Source organism: Tasmannia lanceolata, unplaced genomic scaffold (assembly GCF_043159265.1).
Source record: "Tasmannia lanceolata isolate RefF3 unplaced genomic scaffold, GAP_Taslan_0.1 ptg000020l, whole genome shotgun sequence".
In the NCBI taxonomy this organism is placed as follows: domain Eukaryota; kingdom Viridiplantae; phylum Streptophyta; class Magnoliopsida; order Canellales; family Winteraceae; genus Tasmannia; species Tasmannia lanceolata.
This window is the reverse complement of record NW_027518697.1, coordinates 9,940,064-9,962,741: the sequence shown is the minus strand read 5'-3', so window position 1 is coordinate 9,962,741 and position 22,678 is coordinate 9,940,064. Positions and strand designations below refer to the sequence as shown.

General features: G+C 36.9%; 1 protein-coding gene across 1 annotated transcript; it reads left to right on the top strand.

Moving 5' to 3' along the window:
- Nucleotides 1-9,634: 9,634 nt before the first annotated feature.
- On the top strand, nt 9,635-22,214 carry LOC143854020 (uncharacterized). The gene is made up of 10 exons (XM_077363724.1): nt 9,635-10,169; nt 11,172-11,309; nt 15,071-15,259; nt 19,257-19,394; nt 19,489-19,607; nt 19,701-19,833; nt 19,938-20,067; nt 20,168-20,247; nt 20,365-20,499; nt 21,637-22,214. Exons 1-10 carry the CDS (start codon nt 9,687-9,689, stop codon nt 21,871-21,873), a joined length of 1,782 nt encoding a protein of 593 aa, XP_077219839.1. The 5' UTR covers nt 9,635-9,686; the 3' UTR covers nt 21,874-22,214.
- The last annotated feature ends 464 nt before the right edge of the window (nt 22,215-22,678 follow it).

Here is a 22,678-nt window from a genome sequence, read left to right as displayed (position 1 = left end):
ATCATTTTTATCTCATGAGGATATTTTTAGTCATTTTAGTCATTTTTCATGAGCCATAGGTCTTTTTTACTTGATATAGGGGTATTTTAGTAATTTTTCATAATCTTGGGGTATTCTAGTCATTTTACCCTCTATGAGGTTATTTTGATCAATTTTATGTCATAAGGGTATTTTAGTCATTTTGCACGACTCAGGGTGTATTTTCATTTTTACCTGGTACAGGGGTATTTCGGTCATTTTGCCTGACCCGGGGGTTTTCTAGTCATTTTAACTAATACGATGTATTTTGATGATTTTTTAATGTCATGTGGGTACTTTAGTCATTTAACACTTCTTTGGGGTATATTTTGGTCATTTTAACCCCTACGGGTCAAATTTAGATTTATAAATAACCTCTCGCAGAAAGGATTTATAAATCCAAAAAATTACACTGACATGAGGAATTTGTAAATCTTGTGGATTTCACTCAAATCCAAATCCAGATGTCATAAAGACTTGCCAAACGCCGAATTTGGATTTAAAAATCCAAATTCACCTCCAAATCCAAATCCAAATCCAAATCCAAGGGGTATCCAAACGGGCCCTAATTTTAATGCCTTATATAGGCTGCAATTTATGGGATCAAAAGAGTTTTTAGTAAGACTAAACATTCTACCTAAATTTCAAAGATCAAGAAATTTAAAATAATTTTGGTGCAATAACAATTGATTTTTGAAATTTCACAGTTTATAGTAATTTGTGATCATAAAAGGCCCAGATCTTTTGATTACGAGCCGGGGGCACAATCACAGATGCTGGTATATTTGAAAATTATATATTTAGGGTTATGTAAAATAATTTTCAACTTTGAATATCTAACTCGGTTTGCACATTGATTAATTTTATCCTTGACAAACATTGGATGGCTCGGAATAAAAGATTTCCTTTTAAAATTGAATAATATAAACCTAGATGATTTAATTTATTAAAAAGGTAAGTATTTTAAAATATTCTTGTTGATCATCCGAATTTGAGTTCCATAAGGCTGTTTGGATACCCACAAGATTTGGATTTGGATTTCTCACATTTGCAGTTGAGATTTGGAATTGGATCGGATCCTTAGATTTCCAAATCAGCTCCAACAGTGAAAAAAAAAAATCCATTTTTCGTATCTGTTCTATTCAACTCAACTCAGCCTTTGTCCCAAACTAGTTGGGGTCAGCGTTTTTATTATTCAAAAAATTCATGGGAAATCAGAATCAAACTAGCTTTTACCCTTTTGTTTCACACGAGATTTCTGCTCTCGTTGAGCTCATCTTAGGACATTATTTGGAATCAATATTTGTGGCAATGACCTTCACCCTCGCTCCTCCTCGACCCTGCCGTTGTAGCATCTAGATGTCCCTCCCTCTCCTACAACATGAGCATGAGGATGATTTAGGGGCGGACTGATGCATGAGATAGCAGCCACCTCAGATGAATTAAATGAATAAGACAAAATCTGAGCCTATGTGGCTGCACTCTCATGCAACAGTCTTTCTGCGAAATGCCTTCTGCGATAGTCCCTTGCAAATCCCTTCAAATATAGATCAATTATAATGGGGTTATTTTTGAAAAGTCACTAGCTTGTAAATTATTTTGAATTTTGTAAAGCAACTTACTCCATCCAGTATATACTTTGTCCCATACAAAAGAGAACAACCGGTGGTCTTTGTAATAGACATTCTAGGGGTACGACTAGTGTTAGATAGGCATTAATAAAATAAGGTGGTATCTACTTGTAGTCTAATTAATAATAATGATCAAGATGTATTCTAAACTGAAGGGTGCCCCTGTAGAAATAGGGTGAAAGGGCGCCCCGATTGAAGCAGATGTGCATTTATGATGGCCATAAACGCCCCTTGCAGCCAATGGGGGCGCCCTTTCACCTCATTTCTGCAAGGGCAGCGCCTTCAGTTTAGAATACTTCTAATGACAATAAAATATTTTGAAAAGGAAAAATTGAAGTGTCTCAAATCTTAGTTCAGTCACAAATTTTGAAGCTAAATCTCATCATGATCATTTTATAATATCCTTTATTTAAGCTGGTGCATCATAAAATATCACCTTATTTAGCCCAAGTAGACATTTTATTTTGTTGTGCATGTTGGGGCCAGGGTAGGACTCACCCCTAAAAGCCAGCGGTTAAGGCGAGGGTGGGTGCCCAAGTCCTTTTAAGCCCTCCACATCAGTTGCTCTTTTCTGAAGTGGGATAGTTGCTTTCGATGGAACCCCAACAATGCATGACCTAACACGAGTCAGGCTCCCTGCTACCATCTAATCAGATGATTCTTGACCTTCTATCTAGCATGATGAAAAAGACATGCTTTGAGATGTCTTCAATCCTACTGACTTTTGCATGTTTCAGTCTTTCGAATTCGGCATCTGACTTGGACTGATTGGGTCACCAGATCAACATTCCTCATGAGTCATGACCACATGTATCCAGTTGTCTTGAAATTGATTTATTTAAAAATATGTCATTGATTAATTATAAGGGTAGGTAAGTCATCCAATGTTGACTATTTTCAATGCCTCGTTTGTTCTATATTTGTAGATCCAAAATGCATTTATAAGAATTCACACGTTTTTTCTAAAGGTTAATGAGAGTTTTCATATCATTGATCAAATGGGTAAGGTCTCATATGGGACGAAGATCCCACTCACAAGATTGAGGTGTAGAAAGAATCATAGACGATCAATACTCAACTCAACTCAACAAAGCCTTTGTCCCGAGCTAGTTGGGTCGGCTAAATGAATCATTTACAAAAAAATTCATGGAGAAGGTAAAAGGGATCTACCCGGCTCTAATCCTGGTTCTAGTTGGGCTCTTCTACGTGGATCATTTTCTTCCATTCTATCCTATCCAAGGTTATGTTCTCTGTTATGTTCCTAGCTATCAAGTTTTTCCTCACTGTTCCTAGTTAATAGACGATCAATGTGACATAAATAAAAATTCAATGATAAAAAAATCATGCCAATTCGTGTTGTCCAAACTGACAACTTTTGCTTGATCTAGTCCTCGCTTTGTTTTTCTCTTTCTTAGAGAACACCGCCCTGGAATTAGTGGTGCTTTGATTGCCACAGATGGAGGGTTATAGAAATACCTTTCAACTTCTTGCTCTAAACTAGAAGAAAGATACGGAGAAGATGGAAGACAGGAGAGAGAAGTTTCTTGGATTTTTAGATCGAGATATAAAGATGGAGGTCTTGAATGTTTTTGGCTCTGGTAAATTAGGGATCCATGTAAAAATGTTTTGGGCTATATTTATAAGGAAATTTGGTCAAATGAGGACAAAAAATAGCTGAAATAGTGAAATGGGGACACCACTTTTTAAACTTGTGAAATTGGTCCATTTCACTTTTTCTGACATTGTTTTTTACCTAAATACCCCTCCATCCAAAAATGACACGGTAAACAATAAAACATTTCTCTTCCTTTTCCACCCACCACATTTACTGCCCCTCTCCCTTCACCAATCCCCATTAACGCCTGAAACGAAAAAAAGGTGAGTTTTTTTTGTCCTGTTAGGGTTTGTGCTTTAATATTTGTTTCTTCTCATTAATGTGTTTAATAACCCCGTCTTGTATAAGGGTTATTAGTGTTCAAGGTTTTAAATTTCGGTTTTGGCTATAATTTCGGGCTTCACCGAAACCGAAATTTTAGTCGAAATTCGATAAGCCTTATCGAAACAGTAGATTTTTTTCCTGAAATTTCGTAAACGAATAAAAAAAAAATTTATCTTAAATTTCCTCGAAATTTCCAAAATTTTGACCGAAATTTGGTATGTTTAAAAAATTTTGGTTTCGGAATGTTTCGGTTTCGATGCTAACCGAAATCGGTCGAAATTTAAAACCTTGTTAGTGTTTGATGACCCTGTTGATAGAGTTGCTACCGTTGACTTGAACCCTTGCTACACACTTCATAACAGGCATGTAGATCGATGACCAATGGTTTATGAACGTGGTAATCCCTTATTTGTACATGATAAGGGTTATCTAAGGGATAATCCAAAAAATAATCCCTTCTTTTTTTGGCCTTGATAATCCCTTAGAAAACCCCCTTTTAGAGTCCATAACATTAGAGACCTCGAATTCAACAACATTAGAGTTACCAACTTCAACGACTTTAGAGTTGTGTGATTCAATTTCCAGGTAGCATGCATCAAAGAGTATTTCAAGTCCCGGGGTTGCAACATTGATGATTATCTATATACACATATGGATGACTTCCCACAACAAGACAATGCGTGGATACAAACTATGACGTTTCAAACTTCAATTGTTGTTAGGAAATTTCATTAATAGTTTAAACTCACTCCAAGCACTGCATGTTATTTGGCAGAGTTGATTGTGGCGTATTTGTCTTATAGGGGATTGAGCATATCTATAGTGGTACAACATTAAATTTTGGCCCACCCGACATTCCTCAATACAGGCTTCAACTTTGTGAAAGAATTTCAAGGAGAGAGTCTGGGAAATGCAATCTTCTATAGAGTAGGGTTTGATCTAATTAGATGATATGAATTGTTTCTGATGTCTGCGATTGTGAGGAGAAATGTATATGTGAGGGTTGTGAACAGGTTCATGGTTGTCAGGGGCGGAGGCAAATATAGCATGAGGAGGGCATGCCCCCCCCCCCCCACACAAAGACTTGTAAAATCCCTTTTATGCTACATGGGTGTACATGCATGCTACTTAGTTTAGTGGCCATGCCCCCCCCAATGACCAATCAAAGCAAGTGTAAATTAGTCTGCCCCACCCAAGTGTAAATTCCTGGCTCCGCCCCTGATGGTTGTGATGGTTTGGGGCTGTGATGGGTTGGGGTTGTGAAAATGTAAGCTAACCTGAGGGTTATTTTAACTGGTTGTGAACAGGTTCTGTGAACACTATATGTGATGGTTGTGAAATGTATATTGGTTCTGATATGATCTGTAAGCTAAACAGGTTCTGATGGTTCGAGTTGTGAAATGTATATTGGTTCTGATATGCATAGTTTTGTTGTATTTGTTTTAGGTTGTGAAATGTTATTGTAAATATGGTTTTGAAGGTTGGTGTCTAACTATGGTGTTTACAAGTAAACAGGTTCTGATGACCCAATATTGATAGTTGGTAATCCCCTTTACAGTGGTTATATAACAAAGGTTAGGACTGCCCAAAGCCGTGACTTTGGGAAAACCCTTCGACATTCAAGTCAGTAAAGGCAAAAAATGGAGTGAAGCACCAAGGAAAGATGAACTTCAGTTTATGTGCATTAGGTTACACTATCTGGCCCCTCTTATAGGAGTGGTTATTATGTTAGTAATTTTCAAATATGGAACTAAAAAACATTTGCAAAGCTTCATACTTTTTTACACATGAGAAAAGATAAATTAAACCAGACATTCATTTTTTTACGTTAAAGACCTTCAATTTAATATAGGGAAATGATAGACCCAGCTTGTCTTTTCTTTTTAGGATTTTGCTAATGCGTGCCCTTAGCGCACCGTTAACGTAGTACATAGTAGGATCGAACCGAACCGAACCGTAGTACATAGTAGGACCGAACCGAACCGGACCGAACATAATCGGTTCGGTCCGGTCCGGTTCTCCGGTTCTAATGGCTAATTACTAATTATAATTTATAAAAACTTTTAATTAAAGTCATAATATAAGTTACTTTCTTATTATAAGAATAGTATTAACTATTACTTATTAATATTATAAGTAATTTATATTAATAAGTATATGTATAATAGAAATATAAAAAATATTATATATATATATATATATTCAAAAGTTCAGTTCTTCGGTTCCAGAACCGAACCAAGAACATTAGACCCGGAACCGAACTGAATAAGTTCGGTTCTTCATCAGTGGAACCGAATCGGACCCAAAGTATTTTTAAACAGTTCGGGTCTGGTTCGGTTCTGGCCACCCCTAGGCTCAATGGTTAATGCTTTGTTTCTCAACCTTGTAGTCGGAGGTTGGATCCAGCTTATCAATCCAAAAAAAGGAAAAAACTTTCCAACCGAAATGTTTTTCTAGAAATCCAAACAAGGCAAGGTAAAGGGATGGACCAAATTTAGTAGTTTTGTTTATGGCATAAATTTGATGAAATAGATAAGAGGAAAGGAGGATTTTTGGGCCAAAAATGTCGCGGTTAATGCAGCCCACGAACATGCCAACTGCATGAGAAGAAAAGAAAAGAGAATCCTGAATAATATCGGATCCCCAAAGCCCCCACGTTCTTTACGTTTATTACTAAAATACCCTACAGTCTGACAAAACAGTCCTCTTTGAAAAGTCAGATTTAAAAAAGAAAGCCTTTTGACGACTGTTGAAGCTTAAAACGAGGTAGTGTAAGAAAAAGAGAAAACGCTTTTATTATTCGTCCCTTTTTCTTCCGTGGGCCACCCCTTCTACACAAGCGGGAATAGCCCAGGAGAGAAAAGGAGACAATATATAACTTCTTTTTTTATTTGAGGGAAAATGACTGAACTTAATTAAGTATAGCTTTCTATCTTGGAAAATGATATTTCCACCCACTTTTACATCATGTCTATCCTCTCTTGTTTATAACTGCATTTCACCTCCTTTTGTTTATACTTTTATCAATTTTAGGAAAAGACAAATAAAAGCACTAGAATTATCATTTCTTTATTATTTAGGGGAGTGATAAATCGACTCCCCATGTGTCTTTCTCTCTCCTATGGGTTAGAGAGAGTAAGAGGAGAGAGGTAGACACATGGGGAGTCGATTTATCATTTTGGGGGGTCGATTTATCACTGCCCTATTATTTATTTATGGGGTTGATGTTTCTAGTCGGCCGACTAGAAAAGTTTTCTAGTCCGTCCGCCAAAAAATCAGTGCGGGCCCACATTTTTTGTGTGATCTCAAGCATTCATTTAATAGGCCTTGACATGAATAGGGTGTGACCAAAAAATCTGCTCCATAGGATCATCCAACCCTACAATTTGTGGAGGTTAAAATGGACGGGTATTAAACTTCACTAATCTGTCCAATTTTAGCTCCACAAATCGAAGGGTTAAGATGATCCTATGGAACTGATTTTTTGGGCACACCCTATCTATGTCAGGGCCTATCAAATGAATGCTTTGGATCATCCAAACAATGTGGGCCCATTGTGTTTTGGGTCGGCGGACTAGAGACACTTTTCTCTTTATTTATTTATAATTTTATGACTTGACTCTGGTCTATTTGAATGTAGGGATTTTTTTTTCAGAATTTTTTCATGGAAAAAAGTTTTCAGTGTTTAGGTGAACTCATTTTTTATTTTGGAAAAAATCCATGGAAAAACCACTTATTGAGGGACACATGTGTCCTATGATCCCTGTCACTTGATTTCCTTTTAGTAATTCATTAAGCCCTTGTTGGTTTTGGATTTTAAGAAACAATTTCGAGTCAAAAAATAATCATTGAAACTTACACTCAGGTCCTATTTGTTTTGGATTTTTTAAGTCCTATTTGTTTTGGATATTTGAAAATTGATTGTGAGTCCAAAATTGATTATTATTCTCAAAATTAAACATAAGTTTGAGTCCAATAATCAGATTTGCACTCACAATCTGTTCTCATATCCTCATGTGAGACCCAAGAACTAATCGTTAGCATCAATCCCGATTGTGATTGTCCACTTTAGTCAAATTTTTATGGGAAAAGGTCATATTCGCCCCCCTTTTCCCTTTAGCCAGCCTGGTCTAGTGTATTTATGACTGCGGCCAAATATATCAATTCCCTTTCTTGTATTCTTTATCTTTTTGAAATGGGTTTTTTCAAGTATTTTCACTTTTTATATTCTTTATGAAAAAATAGATCTCTTAAGATGATCATTGTCTTCATTCTTACAACATGGAGCTATTGCCATCTATGGTAATCGGGTCCATGAATATTATGGCTATCATAAGTTGGGCCCATTGTCAGTGGTCCTGCTCTCATCGGATGATCCTAGCCCTTTGATCAACCATGATAAAAAAAAGTTGATATGTTTAATTGCATGTGCCATGTTTCAGTCATGGTTAAACCAGAGATTTTATACGGGTTTTAAAAATCCAGGTTTTTAGTTTGAAAAGAGTGTAAAAGAGGGTTCATGATCAAGCTGTTGTCGCTGTCCTGGCAGTGTTTCTTGGATTCTAAGTGAGATATTCAGGTTTTAAAATTCTCTCCTGCATCCTAAGATTTCTAAAACCTGGAAATATGGGAGGAACTGTTACTCGCTTGCTGACGGAAAGAAGGGCGAGAAGTAAAAAACGAGTCAAAAACGACGGCTGGTCCGCTTCTTCTCTTGTCTCTTAGCTACAATTTGTTAGAATATGTGGGATCCAACCGTTGGATTTGGTGTAGATCTCTCTGTTGGATCAGCTTAGTGGTAGATTAGGCAAGTGGGTAGAATAGGGTAGCCTAGCAAAATTAAGTAGTTGGATTGAATAAGAAATTAGGCTAGAATAGAATGTTCCATTCTCATCTCTTTCCATAGTTATGAAGATTTGATTCTATGTTCGTCATGTATGTGCTTTATATAAGCACACCTTTAGATCAATTGTAATTGATACAATTGATCTAAGAATTAGTGATATCTCAAAATTTGTCGGGTGCCTAAAAAATTAAAAAGAGGGGGCATGTTAGAATATGTGGGATCTAACAGAGATATCTACACCAAATCCAACTGTTGGATCCCACATATTCTAACAATTTTGAAGAAATCCCGGATTCTAAAATCCACGTATCCAAATGGCCCCTTAGTATTTTTAAAAAAGTACTAAATGGCCCATACGATAGGGGATTCCAAACCGTCCATTTGATGGGCCACAATGTAATCATCTCCACAGAATGATCCTTACTCTTCGATCTATAGACGTTTCCATAAAAGGAGTTCCTCTATAGATCAGAGGGCTAATATCATCCTATGGAAATGATTTTTTATGCACAAACTTATTTACATTGTGGCCCATCAAATAGACTGTTTGGACCAGCCAATGTGGGGTCCTTACAGTACTTTTTAAAAAATAATGGACTTCAGGGACTTACAACATGGTTTCAAATTTCGAACGAACTTTACTTGGATTTTAGAATTCAAAATTTTTTCAAAATTGTAGATGAGAGACAAAAGAAGAAGCGGACGAGCCGTCGCTTCCTGATGTCTCACCCTTCTTTCTGTCAGCAAGAGAGTAACAGATCATCCTACAACAGCTTGATCATGAACCCTCCTTTTTCACACTGTTTTCAAACTAAAACCTGGATTATAAAATCCGCGTATCCAAACGGCCCCTTAATAATGAATAAAATCGAGATTTTGGGTGAGATGTCCGAAATTTCGGGAAAAACAAAATTCCAACCCGATATTTCTGTTGAAATTTTGTAACGTTTTAAATATACCCAATTTCGATGTCGGTCTCGACTAGAATTTCGGATTTCGGACGAAATTTAAAACCATGTTTAATCTTAATCATTCTTATTATCTCGCACCAAACCCAAAGAAAGCCACTTTCTGGGTCAGCGCGTCGGGTGGGATTCGGATTAGCAAAAAAGACAACGTTAATGGCTTTTTTTGTAATAAAAGAAAAAACAACGCCCATTTTCCACTCCAACACCTAATATAAACCCCGACGACCAATATTATTTTCCTTCCCCTTTCTCTCTCTGTTCCAGAAGAAGACAAAACAAGATCCATGGACGAAAAACCCTCTCTCGAATCCTTTCTCAACGAAGAAGAAATAGACCACATCACAAACCCTAACTCTAACCCTAATCATGGATGGCAGAAGGTCACATACCCTAAACGCAACAGAAAATCCACTCCAAAACCACCGGATTCCGACACAGATCACGCCGGATTCCGATCCGGTGCCGGAGGTCTTGAAAATTCAAACGTATTCCGTTCTGTGGAGAAAAAAGCCGATGAGCGACGCCGTGCCCTAGAAGCTCAGAAAGCTGCCGCGGCTGAAACCCTAGCCAAATCGAAACCCTCGCCGGTTTTGAACTCTGATGATGATGATAGAGAGAGTGATGTTGAAGAGAAAATAGGTGTGGAGAATGGAACAGAGGTGAAGAAACCTAAGCAGAAGAAGCCGAAGAAACCTAAGATCACTGTTCCTGATGCGGCCGCCAAGATCGATGCCTCTGATCTCGCCGCGTTTCTTTTAGATGTGTCTGTAAGTTTTAATTTCTAGATCTGTTCTTGAATTTCTTGTTTTATTCGCCGGATTTTGATGCACGCAGTTAGTAATTCAACCTAGTATGAGAGGAGCCTTTGATTCTCGCAATTTTGATGCATGCATAACCTAAGGCCCTTTTTGGATTGAAAGAAATTTTTTTTTTTACGATGCACAGGAAAAAAAATTTCCGGATTTTTTTATTTTTCCAATTTGGAAGAAAATTATAAATTTTATGGATATCATTTATAAATGGAAGGTCCCAAAAAATAAAACTTGAACTGTGATGATCAAAATTACCCTTTTTCATGTGTAATCAAACAATGGAAAAGCATGAAATTTTGGAAAAGTTATTTTCTTTTCCAAGCTTTTCAAGAAAATTCCTGCCTTACTCTGTTTGGATTGCAAGAAAAACATTTCTGATGGGGATTTTTTTATTTTGATGCGTGCAGTACCCTAAGGTCCTGTTTGGATTGCAAGAAAAGCATTTCTGATGGAAAATTTTGATTTTTATGCATGCACTACACTAAGTCCCTGTTTGGATTGCAAGAAAAACATTTCTGATAGAAATTTTTTTTATTTTTATTTTTTATGATTAAGAAAAAAACATTTCTGATGGAAATTTTTTGATCTTGATGCATGCAGTGGCCAGGGCATGTTTGGATTGCTAGAAAAACATTTCTGACGGAAAACATTTTCTTCAATTTTTTGTTCTTTACACAATATAGAAGGAAATGATATGATTATGGTTAATTATATAGATATCATCGTTAATTGAAGGTTCATTTACATAAAAATTGAATAAGTTTGCTTCAAGTTATCTTTTTTCATGCATTAAAAAAGTAGATATTTTTACAAATATTTTCCCTTTCCAAACTTGTCCAATAAATTTCTGGAATTCAAACAGTTAAAATAAAACGATGATGTTTATTGCAAATTCCGTGTACATGTATCTAGCCATGCATGTTTGGGCGAGTAATATATATATATTTTTTTGTGTAGACTTCGTATGAATCGCAGCAGGATATTCAGCTCATGAGGTTTGCAGATTATTTTGCACGAACTTTCTCTTCTGTCAGCGCGTCGCAGTTTCCATGGACAAAGATCTTTAAGGAGTCAACGCTGGCAAAGATTGTTGATGTGAGTTTGCTTCTTTGTTTGAGATCTTTGCTTCTAAGTTACAAGAAGCGAAATATAATTAAATTTTTTTTGAAACCCTTAATCATTTTGGTAAAAATGATTTGAGCCAGGAAATTACCAAGCCGTTTTCATATTTTTCTTTGCTTCTCATGATGACTGAGTAATTGTTAGGAATTTATGCAATGCCATGATTTAGCGATGGAAGAATATCAAAAGGTAATATTCTCTTATAATTGATCAAATTATGAAAAGCTACGTTGCTCATGGGGTTTAGATTTTGTATAATCACAGGTCTTATTTTTATGCACATTAGATATTTTTGTATTTTTCAGGAAAACAATGTGATATTTGATATTTCGATATGGAGTCGGTCCCCAAAATTGATCATCATTCAAGAATTCTTCCATCAGGAAAAAGGGAAGCAACATTAGTCCCAGAAATCGACTTGATCATGAACTTATTTTCTTACGAAGGGATGATCTCATCCAGTGGGTTGCACTTGTCTGTATGGGTTGGAATTTAGAAATTCCCACCATTTTGCTTATTTCTACTTCATTTGTTATTTTTGCGGGAATTTGTGGAAGAAGTTTAGAAGTTGTGTCCCCCTTTGGTCTTAATTGTATGGTCAAAACAGGGAAGGACACTTGATTTTCGTATTTTAGGAGGTCTAAGGCGTTCAAATTTTTTGAGTTGATTTGAGACTTCTGTTTATTCTAAATAAAGGACGGGGAGATTTTCGTATTTTAGATTTGAGACTTCTGTTTATTCTAAATAAAGGACCGGTAATAAGTTAGTTTTACAATAGGATTTCTATGAGGTATTTAAGGTTGTTTTGGTTGAAAGTTTAGGAATAATGTTTTTGAATGTTCATGTTGTAAAGAGTTTCAGCAGCCCTTTAATTTGATTTCATTGATATCACTCTCTTTTCCTTTAAATCTCTCTACTAATTTTTTTTCTGGTTTGGATTTGCTTTGTTTGTCTCCCTACATCAATATTCAGCTCCTTAATCTCTGGGAATTTGTTATCGACCATGGCTATGTGAAACACACACACACACAATCTAGATCTTGCTATGCACTAGAACCACCAATAAAGAGGTGAGATTACAATTTAATCAGGAAAGTAGATTGATTAGCAAGGGAATATTATTTTTGGCATCAAGGAAAAGCTCGCCTTGTTGTCCTGCCAGTTGAAAACCCGTAAGGAGGTCGAGAACCTAACCCAAAGGTGGTAAGAATTGTATAATGTGAGTAGCTTCTCAAGCAACCCTTGAAGCTCATGAACAATTCGTTCATGAGCTTCACAAAGGATGAAAAGATAAAAAATAGTTCTTTGAGTATGTTGCAAGTAATCTGGTGCAGGGTCATGGCTGATGGGAAGCCATTTTGTTTGGACACTAGTCATGGCTGATTTTGGTTTGCTTTAGTTATTTTTGAATTAACTTTATAGCTTGGATAATTTTCTTGAGTGGAAAGATATCCCAGAGGATCATAAGATAGAATTTTTTTAGAGCTAAATTGAAGGATTATGCTTTTCCTGGTGGCAACGCCTTGTAGAATCTAGGGAGGGAAGTGTAGGGCAAGCATTTGGATATGGGTGCAGATAGATATAAGAAGTAATTTTTTTGCCTTCCGACTATATGCCAACTGTATTAACTTGTGTTGATGCAGTTTTGGCCCTATCGAGTCAATAGAAAACTCCCTTGACTTGCCCAAGTCTTTGAAAAACTTGTTTTCACAATCTTTGACTTGCCCTAGTCAACTCAGTTTTACCTTGGATGACTCCTGCTTGAGTTAAGTATGTAAACACTGGTATTTAGTGCGTTAAAGTGTGATACCTTGGTCTTGAATGTTTGCAGTGCCTGTTTAACAACTTGGTGGAACAAGATGAAGATGATCAGTATTGTGAAGACTTTTGTGAGGTTTAACAATAAAATTCTGACTGTGTTAGGATGGGGAATATGCTGCTATCAACTTAGTGAGCAGAGCATCACTAGTGATCCGATGGGATCACAACACAAGAAATTGATAGAAATTGGTCATCTGAAAAAAATCATCCGACACGAGTCATATGCCAAGAAAAGCTATCAATTGGCCATCTGAAAAAATATCCGACACGAGTCATATGCTGAGAGAAGGCACCCATAGTGATTACTGACGTGTCAACAAGGATAATATGGTCTCCAAGGAGATGGTAGAAACATTGAAGCTTAAAATTGAAAAAGTTGGGGAGTGCAGGGCATGGCTGTTTGACAGAAAGTTCCAGTTACCTCTTGATGTGCCATCAATTATTTCATGGGTGATAATGATAAAGATTCAGTTTGGTTTGATATAACTGCACTGTTCATCATTTTTTTTGCTTTGCGATAACTCGGGATCTATTCCCATAGAGATGATCAATATCTTAAATAACAATAACTGATCTATCAATTTGATTCATCTTGGAGAATTGAATTGAATTGTATGACATAGAAAGAGCTTTTATTCATACGGAATAAAAAATGGGATTCCCCCCAATGTCCTATTCCAACAGGTTAAACTTCGTCTGTAATGCCTGCAATCCTCCCAGAAGGGTGAAGTCTCTTCTTTAATGCCTCCTTGTCCATAAGTGGCCTCAATCCAATCAATCATCTTCCAAAAATTTATAAGCACTCGGGCTAGGCTTGTTTATGATTCTAGGACCTAAGATCACCAATTTATTCACTGTTGAGAAGAATGTGTTAAATCTGTCAAATTTATTGGCTGCTTGAAAGTTTGTCAAGGGAGGTCAAGGAATTGGACTAACTGTTAACTTACCAACTTCTCCAAAAGCTTAAGCTGTTGGAGAAAGGCATTTTTTATCTTTTATACTTTAACACTCCCCCGCACATGTGGCCCACTTGGCAAACACGTGGCACATGTGGTCCTACTTTGGGCCGACCATCGCATGTGGATTTTTGCTATCCGGGAGGTTTGAACTCGAGACCTTTGGCTCTGATAACATGTTAACTTACCAACTTCTCCAAAAGCTTAAGCTATTGGAGAAAGGCATTATTTATCTTTTATACTTTAACACTAACATTTGGTGGTTGAAGCTTCAAGAAAGTTGCTACAACATGGCAAATGGAATCTAGAAGGTTCTCTCCTCTGGAAATCATGTTTAAACATGTTTTGTTGTTTGATAAATGGTGTGGGGCATCACTTCAGCTGAGGATTTCTCCAACCCGTCGAGCCTTGGGTGTGTATTGACCCCTTCCACTCGGTTATTACTATAATACTAAGGGAAGGCCTCTATTCATGCATCCAACAAATTCTTGAATCTTTCTGCCTTAGTCCAAATGCTTTATATTCCTACTTGTGATATCCAAGACTATGTCATTTGGTCTCCCAATCGCTCTGGGAATTTCATTGTCAAATCGTTTTAGTCTTCCTCCCTTGCCATGCTACACTGGTATCCTTGTCATATGGGTGGTCAAATCGTTTTAGTCTTCCTCCCTTGCCATGTTAGACTGGTATCCTTGTCATATGGGACTCTGATCCTTCTACAAGAACCGTTGCTTTCTTATGGATTGCATTCCAAGCTAAAATCCGAATCGGTGAACAATTTCAAACTAGAAGAATTGTCTATTCAAGAGATTTGAATCATGCTATTTTGCACACCAGGAGACTATTACCATTTTTGCCAGTTTTGGTTCTACTATAACCACCAGAAATTATATATGTGTGTGTGCATGCGCGCGTGCAACTTCTGGTAAGTTAATTAATTGGTTTATTTCGTAACAGATACCTCTGTGCTACATTCACGAAGCCGTTTATAAGACGTCCACTGATTGGATCAGCCAAAGATCTGCTGAGGTGCTTGGTCCATTTGTTTTATGGTCATTGGATAGCATTCTTGCTGACCTGGCAAGTCAACAAGGACCCGCTAAAGGCTCAAAAAAGTCAGTTCAACAACCTTCATCAAAGGCTCAGGTAATTTCTACCCCACAGCCTGCATTGGCATTCATTGTCGGTATTATATGTTACATGTCCATCAAAACCAAGTGGTATTGGGTAAGCTTTTTGTTGATTTTGATTTGCTTTTTGTGAAGCTATTTATTTAGCTGTACAAAAAGTACAAAAGATATTTAATGGTTATGCACAGTTGAGAAAGAGAATTAAACATGACCCCATAATTCATAATTTTATCTACCTTGAAATTTTCTTCCATGTGGACTGGTTGTGAGGATTCTTGTTCCAAGTTAAAGGGTCATTTTCAGCACTTGGACTATCCAAATCAAAGTAGAAAGTGAATTAAGTGTTGCTTCTGAAAACATAATGCACCACCTTTTCTCAAGTTGGAAGCATTTTTCCAAGAACTATATATCACATTTTAATCATGTCATCTTCTTTTTTTTAATCTAAATCTATCTTAACTCTGAAGTGTATTTTGTATCAAATGCAAGCTTTCTTAAAACTTTTCTGAAGCTCTGAACAATCATGTAATCTCAATTTAAAAGAAGCCCATCAAGCATAGTTGGGTGATTCTAGTAATTGGGTTTTACAAAACCTACTTAAACCAATTTTGTTAAAGGTTCTTGGTGTAGGATTCATAGAAGAAGTTCATCTTGGTCAATAAAATATACAAAATCACCCAATATTAAGGCTAAAATTTTGAATTTTACACTTTTTAATAGGATTCAGATCCAACCTTCATTATACTTTGAAATTTACATATAGTGTTAATCTCATCAAACAAAGTAGAAATCAATCAATCTGATCACTGGATCTTGAGATAAACCTAATCCATAAATTTGATCGTTGAGTTCAACTCAAACAATCGTCGAAGTTCAGATTGATCTTCATCATAATAGTAAAACACTAACATCCACATGAACTTTAAAATCCGAAATCAGCAAAATAAAAGGGGTTCAGAATATCCAACGATTGAGATTAAACAAACCGGCCATTTGATCCAAAATTAGACTTGATCAGATTACGCCGATTATTGATCTTAGTAAAATCCTTGAATAAAATCAGCACTTTATCTTGGAAAGTCTCACTCATATAAGCTCCAAAAATTAGATCAAGAAAGAAGAGAGAAAGGTAGATATTACCTTGAGAAAATGAAGAAAAAGTGGATAACCGACAGCCTCCCACTGACGGGCAGTCAAGGCATCCCATCAAGATCAAGAAGAACTTTTCATTCAACCTGTCATAACATAATGGAAGTGTTCTGGATCCGCATTTATATAAGAAAAGAGAAGAGAACTTGGAAGTGCTAAACAAAATCCCCCCCTCCCTCCCTCTTCAACAACCACACACACACACACGCACACACAAAACTCTACGAAAATAAGCCCCCCTCTCACCCCACGACTTAAATCTCTCTCTTCCCCCCTTTTAAAACCTTAAGTAATGATAAGCCCCATTTTTATTCGATAGTTGTCTGATTCTAGAAAGTTGTGTTTCACAAAACATACATAAACCAATTTTGTTAAGGTTGTTGGTGGAGGATTCATAGAGGAAGTTCAGCTTGATCAATAAAATATACAAAATCACCCAATGTTATCTTCAGAATTTTGAGTTTCACGCACTTTCTAAAAATAGATTCAGATCCAACCCTCAGTTTGCTTTGAAATTCATACTTATGTCAATCTCATCAAACAAAGTTTAAATCAATCCAATCCGATCGCTGGATCTTGAGATCAACCTAATCCATAAATTATGGTTGAGATCAACTAGAAAACTGACTTTAAGATCAAATCATTCAAATTAATAATCTCATTATAATAGTAAAAATTCTAACATCCACAAGAACTTTAAAATTTGAAATCAACAAAATAGAAGGATTCACAATATCCAACAATAGAGATTAAACAAGCCGGCCATTGGATCCAAAGACATTTTAGTTGGATATAAGTGGCCCTTTTACTCAAAAGTTCACTTAATGACATAATTGTTTCAAAGGAAAGGGCCCTTTTACCACTATCACTTAAAACCTTATAAAAGACTCATTTTAAACACTAAGGGCATGTTTGGATCTAGTGATTTTTTTTCTGGGAAAAAGCTTTTCCTAAAAATAGACAATACTTTGTTTGATTAACCACTTTAATGCAGATTTTAGGATTCTAAAATTAATTTTTCTATAAAAAAATAGGGAAAGAGGACATCTCACCTAGACTTGTTATTTTCTTTTCCAAAAAATTAAAATGCTCATTTATCGGGGAGTTGGTTTTAGAGGCTTGTTTTAGAAGCTTGTTCCCGCAACATAACATTCTGCCTTCATCGTCCTCCCTTCTCCTCCTTCCTCCTTTCTATCCCTTCTCTTCCCCTCCGTTTCTTTCCTGCAAATAAGCCGTAGCCCTCTCTTGATTGTTCAAAGTATATTGGGTAACTTTCGCATCTGACCATGAAAAGTTTGCCCTCTTCCAAAAAAGAAGGTTATTGCTGCTTAGTTTTTCTTTACCGGGAAGAACAAGCTGGAACCAGAAGACCACCGGCCATTTTTCCTTTTATAGCCGTTTTCGGCCAGAAGTTCACCCGAGGTAGGGATCTTTCTCCATGCTGCTTTGGCTTTCTGGTGAGCTCCAGACGGAAAGTAACAGGAAGGGGAAGATTATCGATCGGAAATGGTTGGCTGGAGCTAGCAACGTTCTCTGATTCGTGGTCCAGGATGGATCTCCGGACATAAGATTGTTGATCACGGTGCAACAGAAACGCAATCAGACTCGGATCGAGGATCAATAGCTGTTTACGGCTGTGAAGGAACGACTATACAAACCGTGAAAAGAAGCAATCCCGAGGTTGCAGATGACCACCCCTCTCCCCCTCCCCCCCCCCCCCCCCCCCCCCCAAATCCAGTGTTTGAACCGCTTGCTCAATGCGCCATTTCAGATGGAGTTCTTTTCCAGCATTTCTTTCTGGTATTTCAGATGGAGTTGATTTCCTGCAAGCATACTTTATTTGCCTGCCAAAATTCCCGTCTTATTCTTCCTTCTAGCCCCAGTTATGGTTCTTCTGTATTGGATTCTGGATCTTTGAATAGATCCCCTTCTTCTCCCAGGTCATATTCTGGCACAGTGGAGGCCTGGAGTATGTTGCCCCTAACATTTGTTGAGGATTGGAGTGAGATTTCAGCTTCTGCTCAGATCATTGTGTTAAGGATTTCGGTGAGATTTCCATTATCAATATGCACTTCCAGAGATCATGCACATGTCTGTCAGAAATTACAAGAGGTGAAGCATCATAGGAAATGATCAAATCGTCCTACAGTTCAACCATTTCCACAAAAAAAAAACAACTTCTTACAGTTTAATAAACATGAGATGGTGATGGGACATTGGTCCCACTTCAGAGGTGAAATGAAGCATGTTTCGCCTCCATTCAAAATCTTTATTTTGTAAAGTAGAAACATTAATCCCTACATAAGTTTGCATGTGTGGATATATATCCAGAGGTTCTACTTCACAGGCTTGAGGCGAGAAAGCGTGGGACCAAACTGTGGAATACAAAACTCCAGAAAGTTATTGATTATGAACTAAACTGAAGAAAAATTAAATCCAGGAAAGAAAAACCCATCTTTTTTCCCCAAGAAAGTATTATTTTCCATAATTTTCTTTTTCCTATATCCAAAAATGCCCTAACTAAAAAGGACATTGTAACACACATGATGAGCCCCACCAACCTAGTTGACTTGTTGATTCTTGTGAAGGCTCACTCCCATCAGATGTCTATCAAGCTTTGAAGGAAATCACTATCTACCATTCTTCCCTCTTTCTTTTTGAATTGAAAATGTGTTGAACTGGTGTGACTTTAAAAAAAAGAAAAAGAAAAAACGGTGACTTAAGATGCTAGTGTCATTTGTACATTTACTTGGCTACCAATTTTGATCCCTCTTGATCCTTCTTTTTCTTTTGTTTTCAAGCATCAATAAAGCATTTATTTATTTTCCAATGGGACTGCAATTTATATTCCATTGGAACTGCAGGTTGCAATATTTGTGGTTTTAGCGATGGTGTTGCGAAGGAAGCCTGATGTACTGATATCCCAATTGCTGACATTGAGGGATAATCCTAAATATCAAGGACAAGATAAACTTCCAGTTATTGTATGGATGTTTGCTCAGGTATGAATTATTTATTTTATGCAGACATTTGATGTAATGATGTAATTCATTGCAATTTTATATGCATCACATTTGTTGAATTTTGGTTTTATAGGCATGCCAAGGAGACCTGGTTGTAGGGATGTATTCATGGGTACACAATCTCTTGCCTATGATTCCTACTAAAGGTTGTAATCCACAGTCCAGGGACTTGATTTTGCAGTTGGTGGAAAGGTTGGCCTCGTTGAAGATATGAGACAAAGAACTCTTTTTACTTATGGAAATTTACTTGTAAATTTGAATTTTTCTTGCATTTCCTGGTGACAGAATTTTGTCAGGCCAAAAAGCTCGGCCTATTTTACTGAATGGTGCAGTCAGAAAGGGTGAGAGGCTGGTTCCACCTTCTGCTTTAGAGCTGTTGATGCGAGTTACTTTCCCTGAACCTTCGGCTCGAGTCAAGGTTGGATTAATGAGCCCTTGTTTCATTTGTCATCGACACATGCAATTCAGATCAGTTGTCAAAAATTTGGGATTGCCATGTCTTATAAATATGGTTTTATGCAGGCAACTGAAAGGTTTGAGGCAGTATATCCCACACTAAAAGAGCTGGCTCTGACAGGTTCCCCTGGAACCAAAGCTATGAAACAAGTTTCCCAGCAACTTTTACCTATTGCAGTCAAAGCAATGAGTGAAGGCAAGGCCAAAGATTAAATTCATATTTTTGTAGTTCTTATTAAAAAACCAAAGAAATTAGAATGATTGTCCACTTTCAACCCTTGAATGCTATTTTGCAGACAACCCTAAATTATCTAATGAAGCGGCTGGCATTTTCATCTGGTGTTTGACTCAAAATGTTGATTGTTATAATCAGTGGGTGAGCAATTCTAATCATTATTTCCTCTTTGAATGTTCTTGAGACTGAATCTCTGCAACTTTTCGTTGTCAGTGTAATCATGGAATTTGATGGTCTGATTTTAATAAATGGGAACAGGAAAATCTTCACTTGGAGAATATTCAAGCTAGTGTTTCTGTTCTGCGAAAGCTGTCTGAGGAATGGAAGGAACAATCAGTTAAACTCGCTCCTCCTGACATTCTGAAAGAGACACTTAAGAACTTGAGGCAGAAGGTAAATGGAATTATTAATGCTCTTTTAACTTTTTCTTGTTGAGATGGTAAAATAAAGCATTCTGACATATTGCGTTCTGCCGATGGAAGAACATATTAGTATCAGATAAGGGATCCCTGAGTAAACAATAAGTGCTATAATAGTAAGGGTAATGCTAGGCATTCTGACATATTGCGTTCTGCCGATGGAAGAACATATTAGTATCAGATAAGGGATCCCTGAGTAAACAATAAGTGCTATAATAGTAAGGGTAATGCTAGGCATTTCAGAGAGGAAAACCAACACGTCATAGTGGTCAAAGAGGTCTGTTCTCAGGTGACGTGGTGGTTTCAATTTGGAAAATCACCATGGGAAGTTGCAGAACTGGCTAGAACCTGTCGTCGTAATTTCAAGTACTTTCAAATTCATATTACCACTTTGAACTATATTAAGACGTGCATTCAAATATACATTGAGAGTTGAGACTGGCTAGAGAAATATTAATTGGGAACTTGTAATGGTGTGATTCATACTAGATTGTCAGTATGAAAACATCACAAAACAGCGTGATCCTTATTAAACTGTGATGTGTCACTATATATCATTATTACTTTCCATTGATCAGATGGCAATGGCTTGTGGGACCCACATTTCATCACCAACTTGATCCATAGTGGGACATTGACAAGGTCTCTTCATGTACTGATGATTCTGCATACGGAGCAAAAATGCATCCACATAGTGCAATACATGGAAAAGCTATGCCACATGGGTTCTTCAACGTGGAAATCTTTGTGACATAGATTCTTCTGAATGGAACAATGACCACTTCTAGGTCTTTTTTTATTTGTTTTTATATAAATTAATACTGGAAGTTTACAAATACAATACTTCAGATTCACGATGACGAAATTAATACCTAAACTTTACAATTACCGCATGTTTTGAGTTTTTATCCATCGTAATTGTAAGTTTTTATATATATAAATTAAATATTATGTTTACTTATTAAAAATTTAATATATTACTCGTTATAATTAAAATATTTTGGTGAATCCACGAATCTTTCTTTCTGAATCTGACAGTTGATACCTGTCAGATAATGACACTCGTAAGAGATCTTGATTATTGAGTATTTGCTTTGATTGAGCGGTGCAGAATGAGCAAGCATTGGCTGGTGGAGAGGAGGGAGGCAGCCAAACATCTATCAAGGATGCAGACAAGTACTGCAAAGTCCTGTTGGCGAAACTGTCACGCCGCTTCAGCTGCCTGAGGGGCAGCGTATTTGTTCTTACACTTGCAATTGCTGTTGGTGGCTTCCTAGTGTCCCCAGACATAGAAGCCTGGGACTGGAAGAAACTTCATGTCATTTTCAGCTCCCCACAATCCTTCTAGAGAAGAATGTACTGAGCCTTCATCATGCATGGCTCCAGCAGATAAAGATTGAAGATGCGGCGGTTGGTGAATTGGCAAAGCAGCCATTGGTTAATTTATTTCGAAGAGGCAGTAAAGGTAATTATCATTCTCTCTCTCTTTTTCTTTTTCTTTTTCTTTTTTACAGATAGCAGGTAAAAACTATGTGAAATATTCAAGTCGCTGACAACAGTGAGAGTGATTTTGATAGGGAAACATGTGAGGAATAATAGTGTCCAGAAACAAAAAAAAATAGACATGGTGTCTTTTATATGTATCTTGATGCTAGAGGTAAAGACATTTTTTTAAAAGTTTTCTGCTCATTTTTCTTGCTCTTTGCTTAATAAATGCTACTTGTAGTCTTTTTATCTTACAGTTGGGGATGCCCCATTATGCATGAAACCAGGACCACATAATGGATTCTCTCTTCAAAATCAATGCTCTCAATTGCTCATAGGTATTGCATAAAAACATAATCCACCACCTTCTCTCAAGTTGGAAGCGTTCTCAAACAGCAACTTATCGGCTTCTAATCTTCAAAACTTTTATTGATATTAGGCTGTTTCACCTCAGTTGCCACTGAATGCGCCCCCAAACCAAAATTAACCCATTTACTTTCCTGCTAATGGCTGAGATTAGTTTAACTGAAAAACTGTTTTTTAATCTCAGCCATTGATGGCCTTCTGCATTTGAGGAATCAATAGATGTGTAGGCATGTCTCAGGCCAGGCCATACTCATTCACAATATGTGAAAATACATGAGTGCATACAAGATTGTAAACTAGCC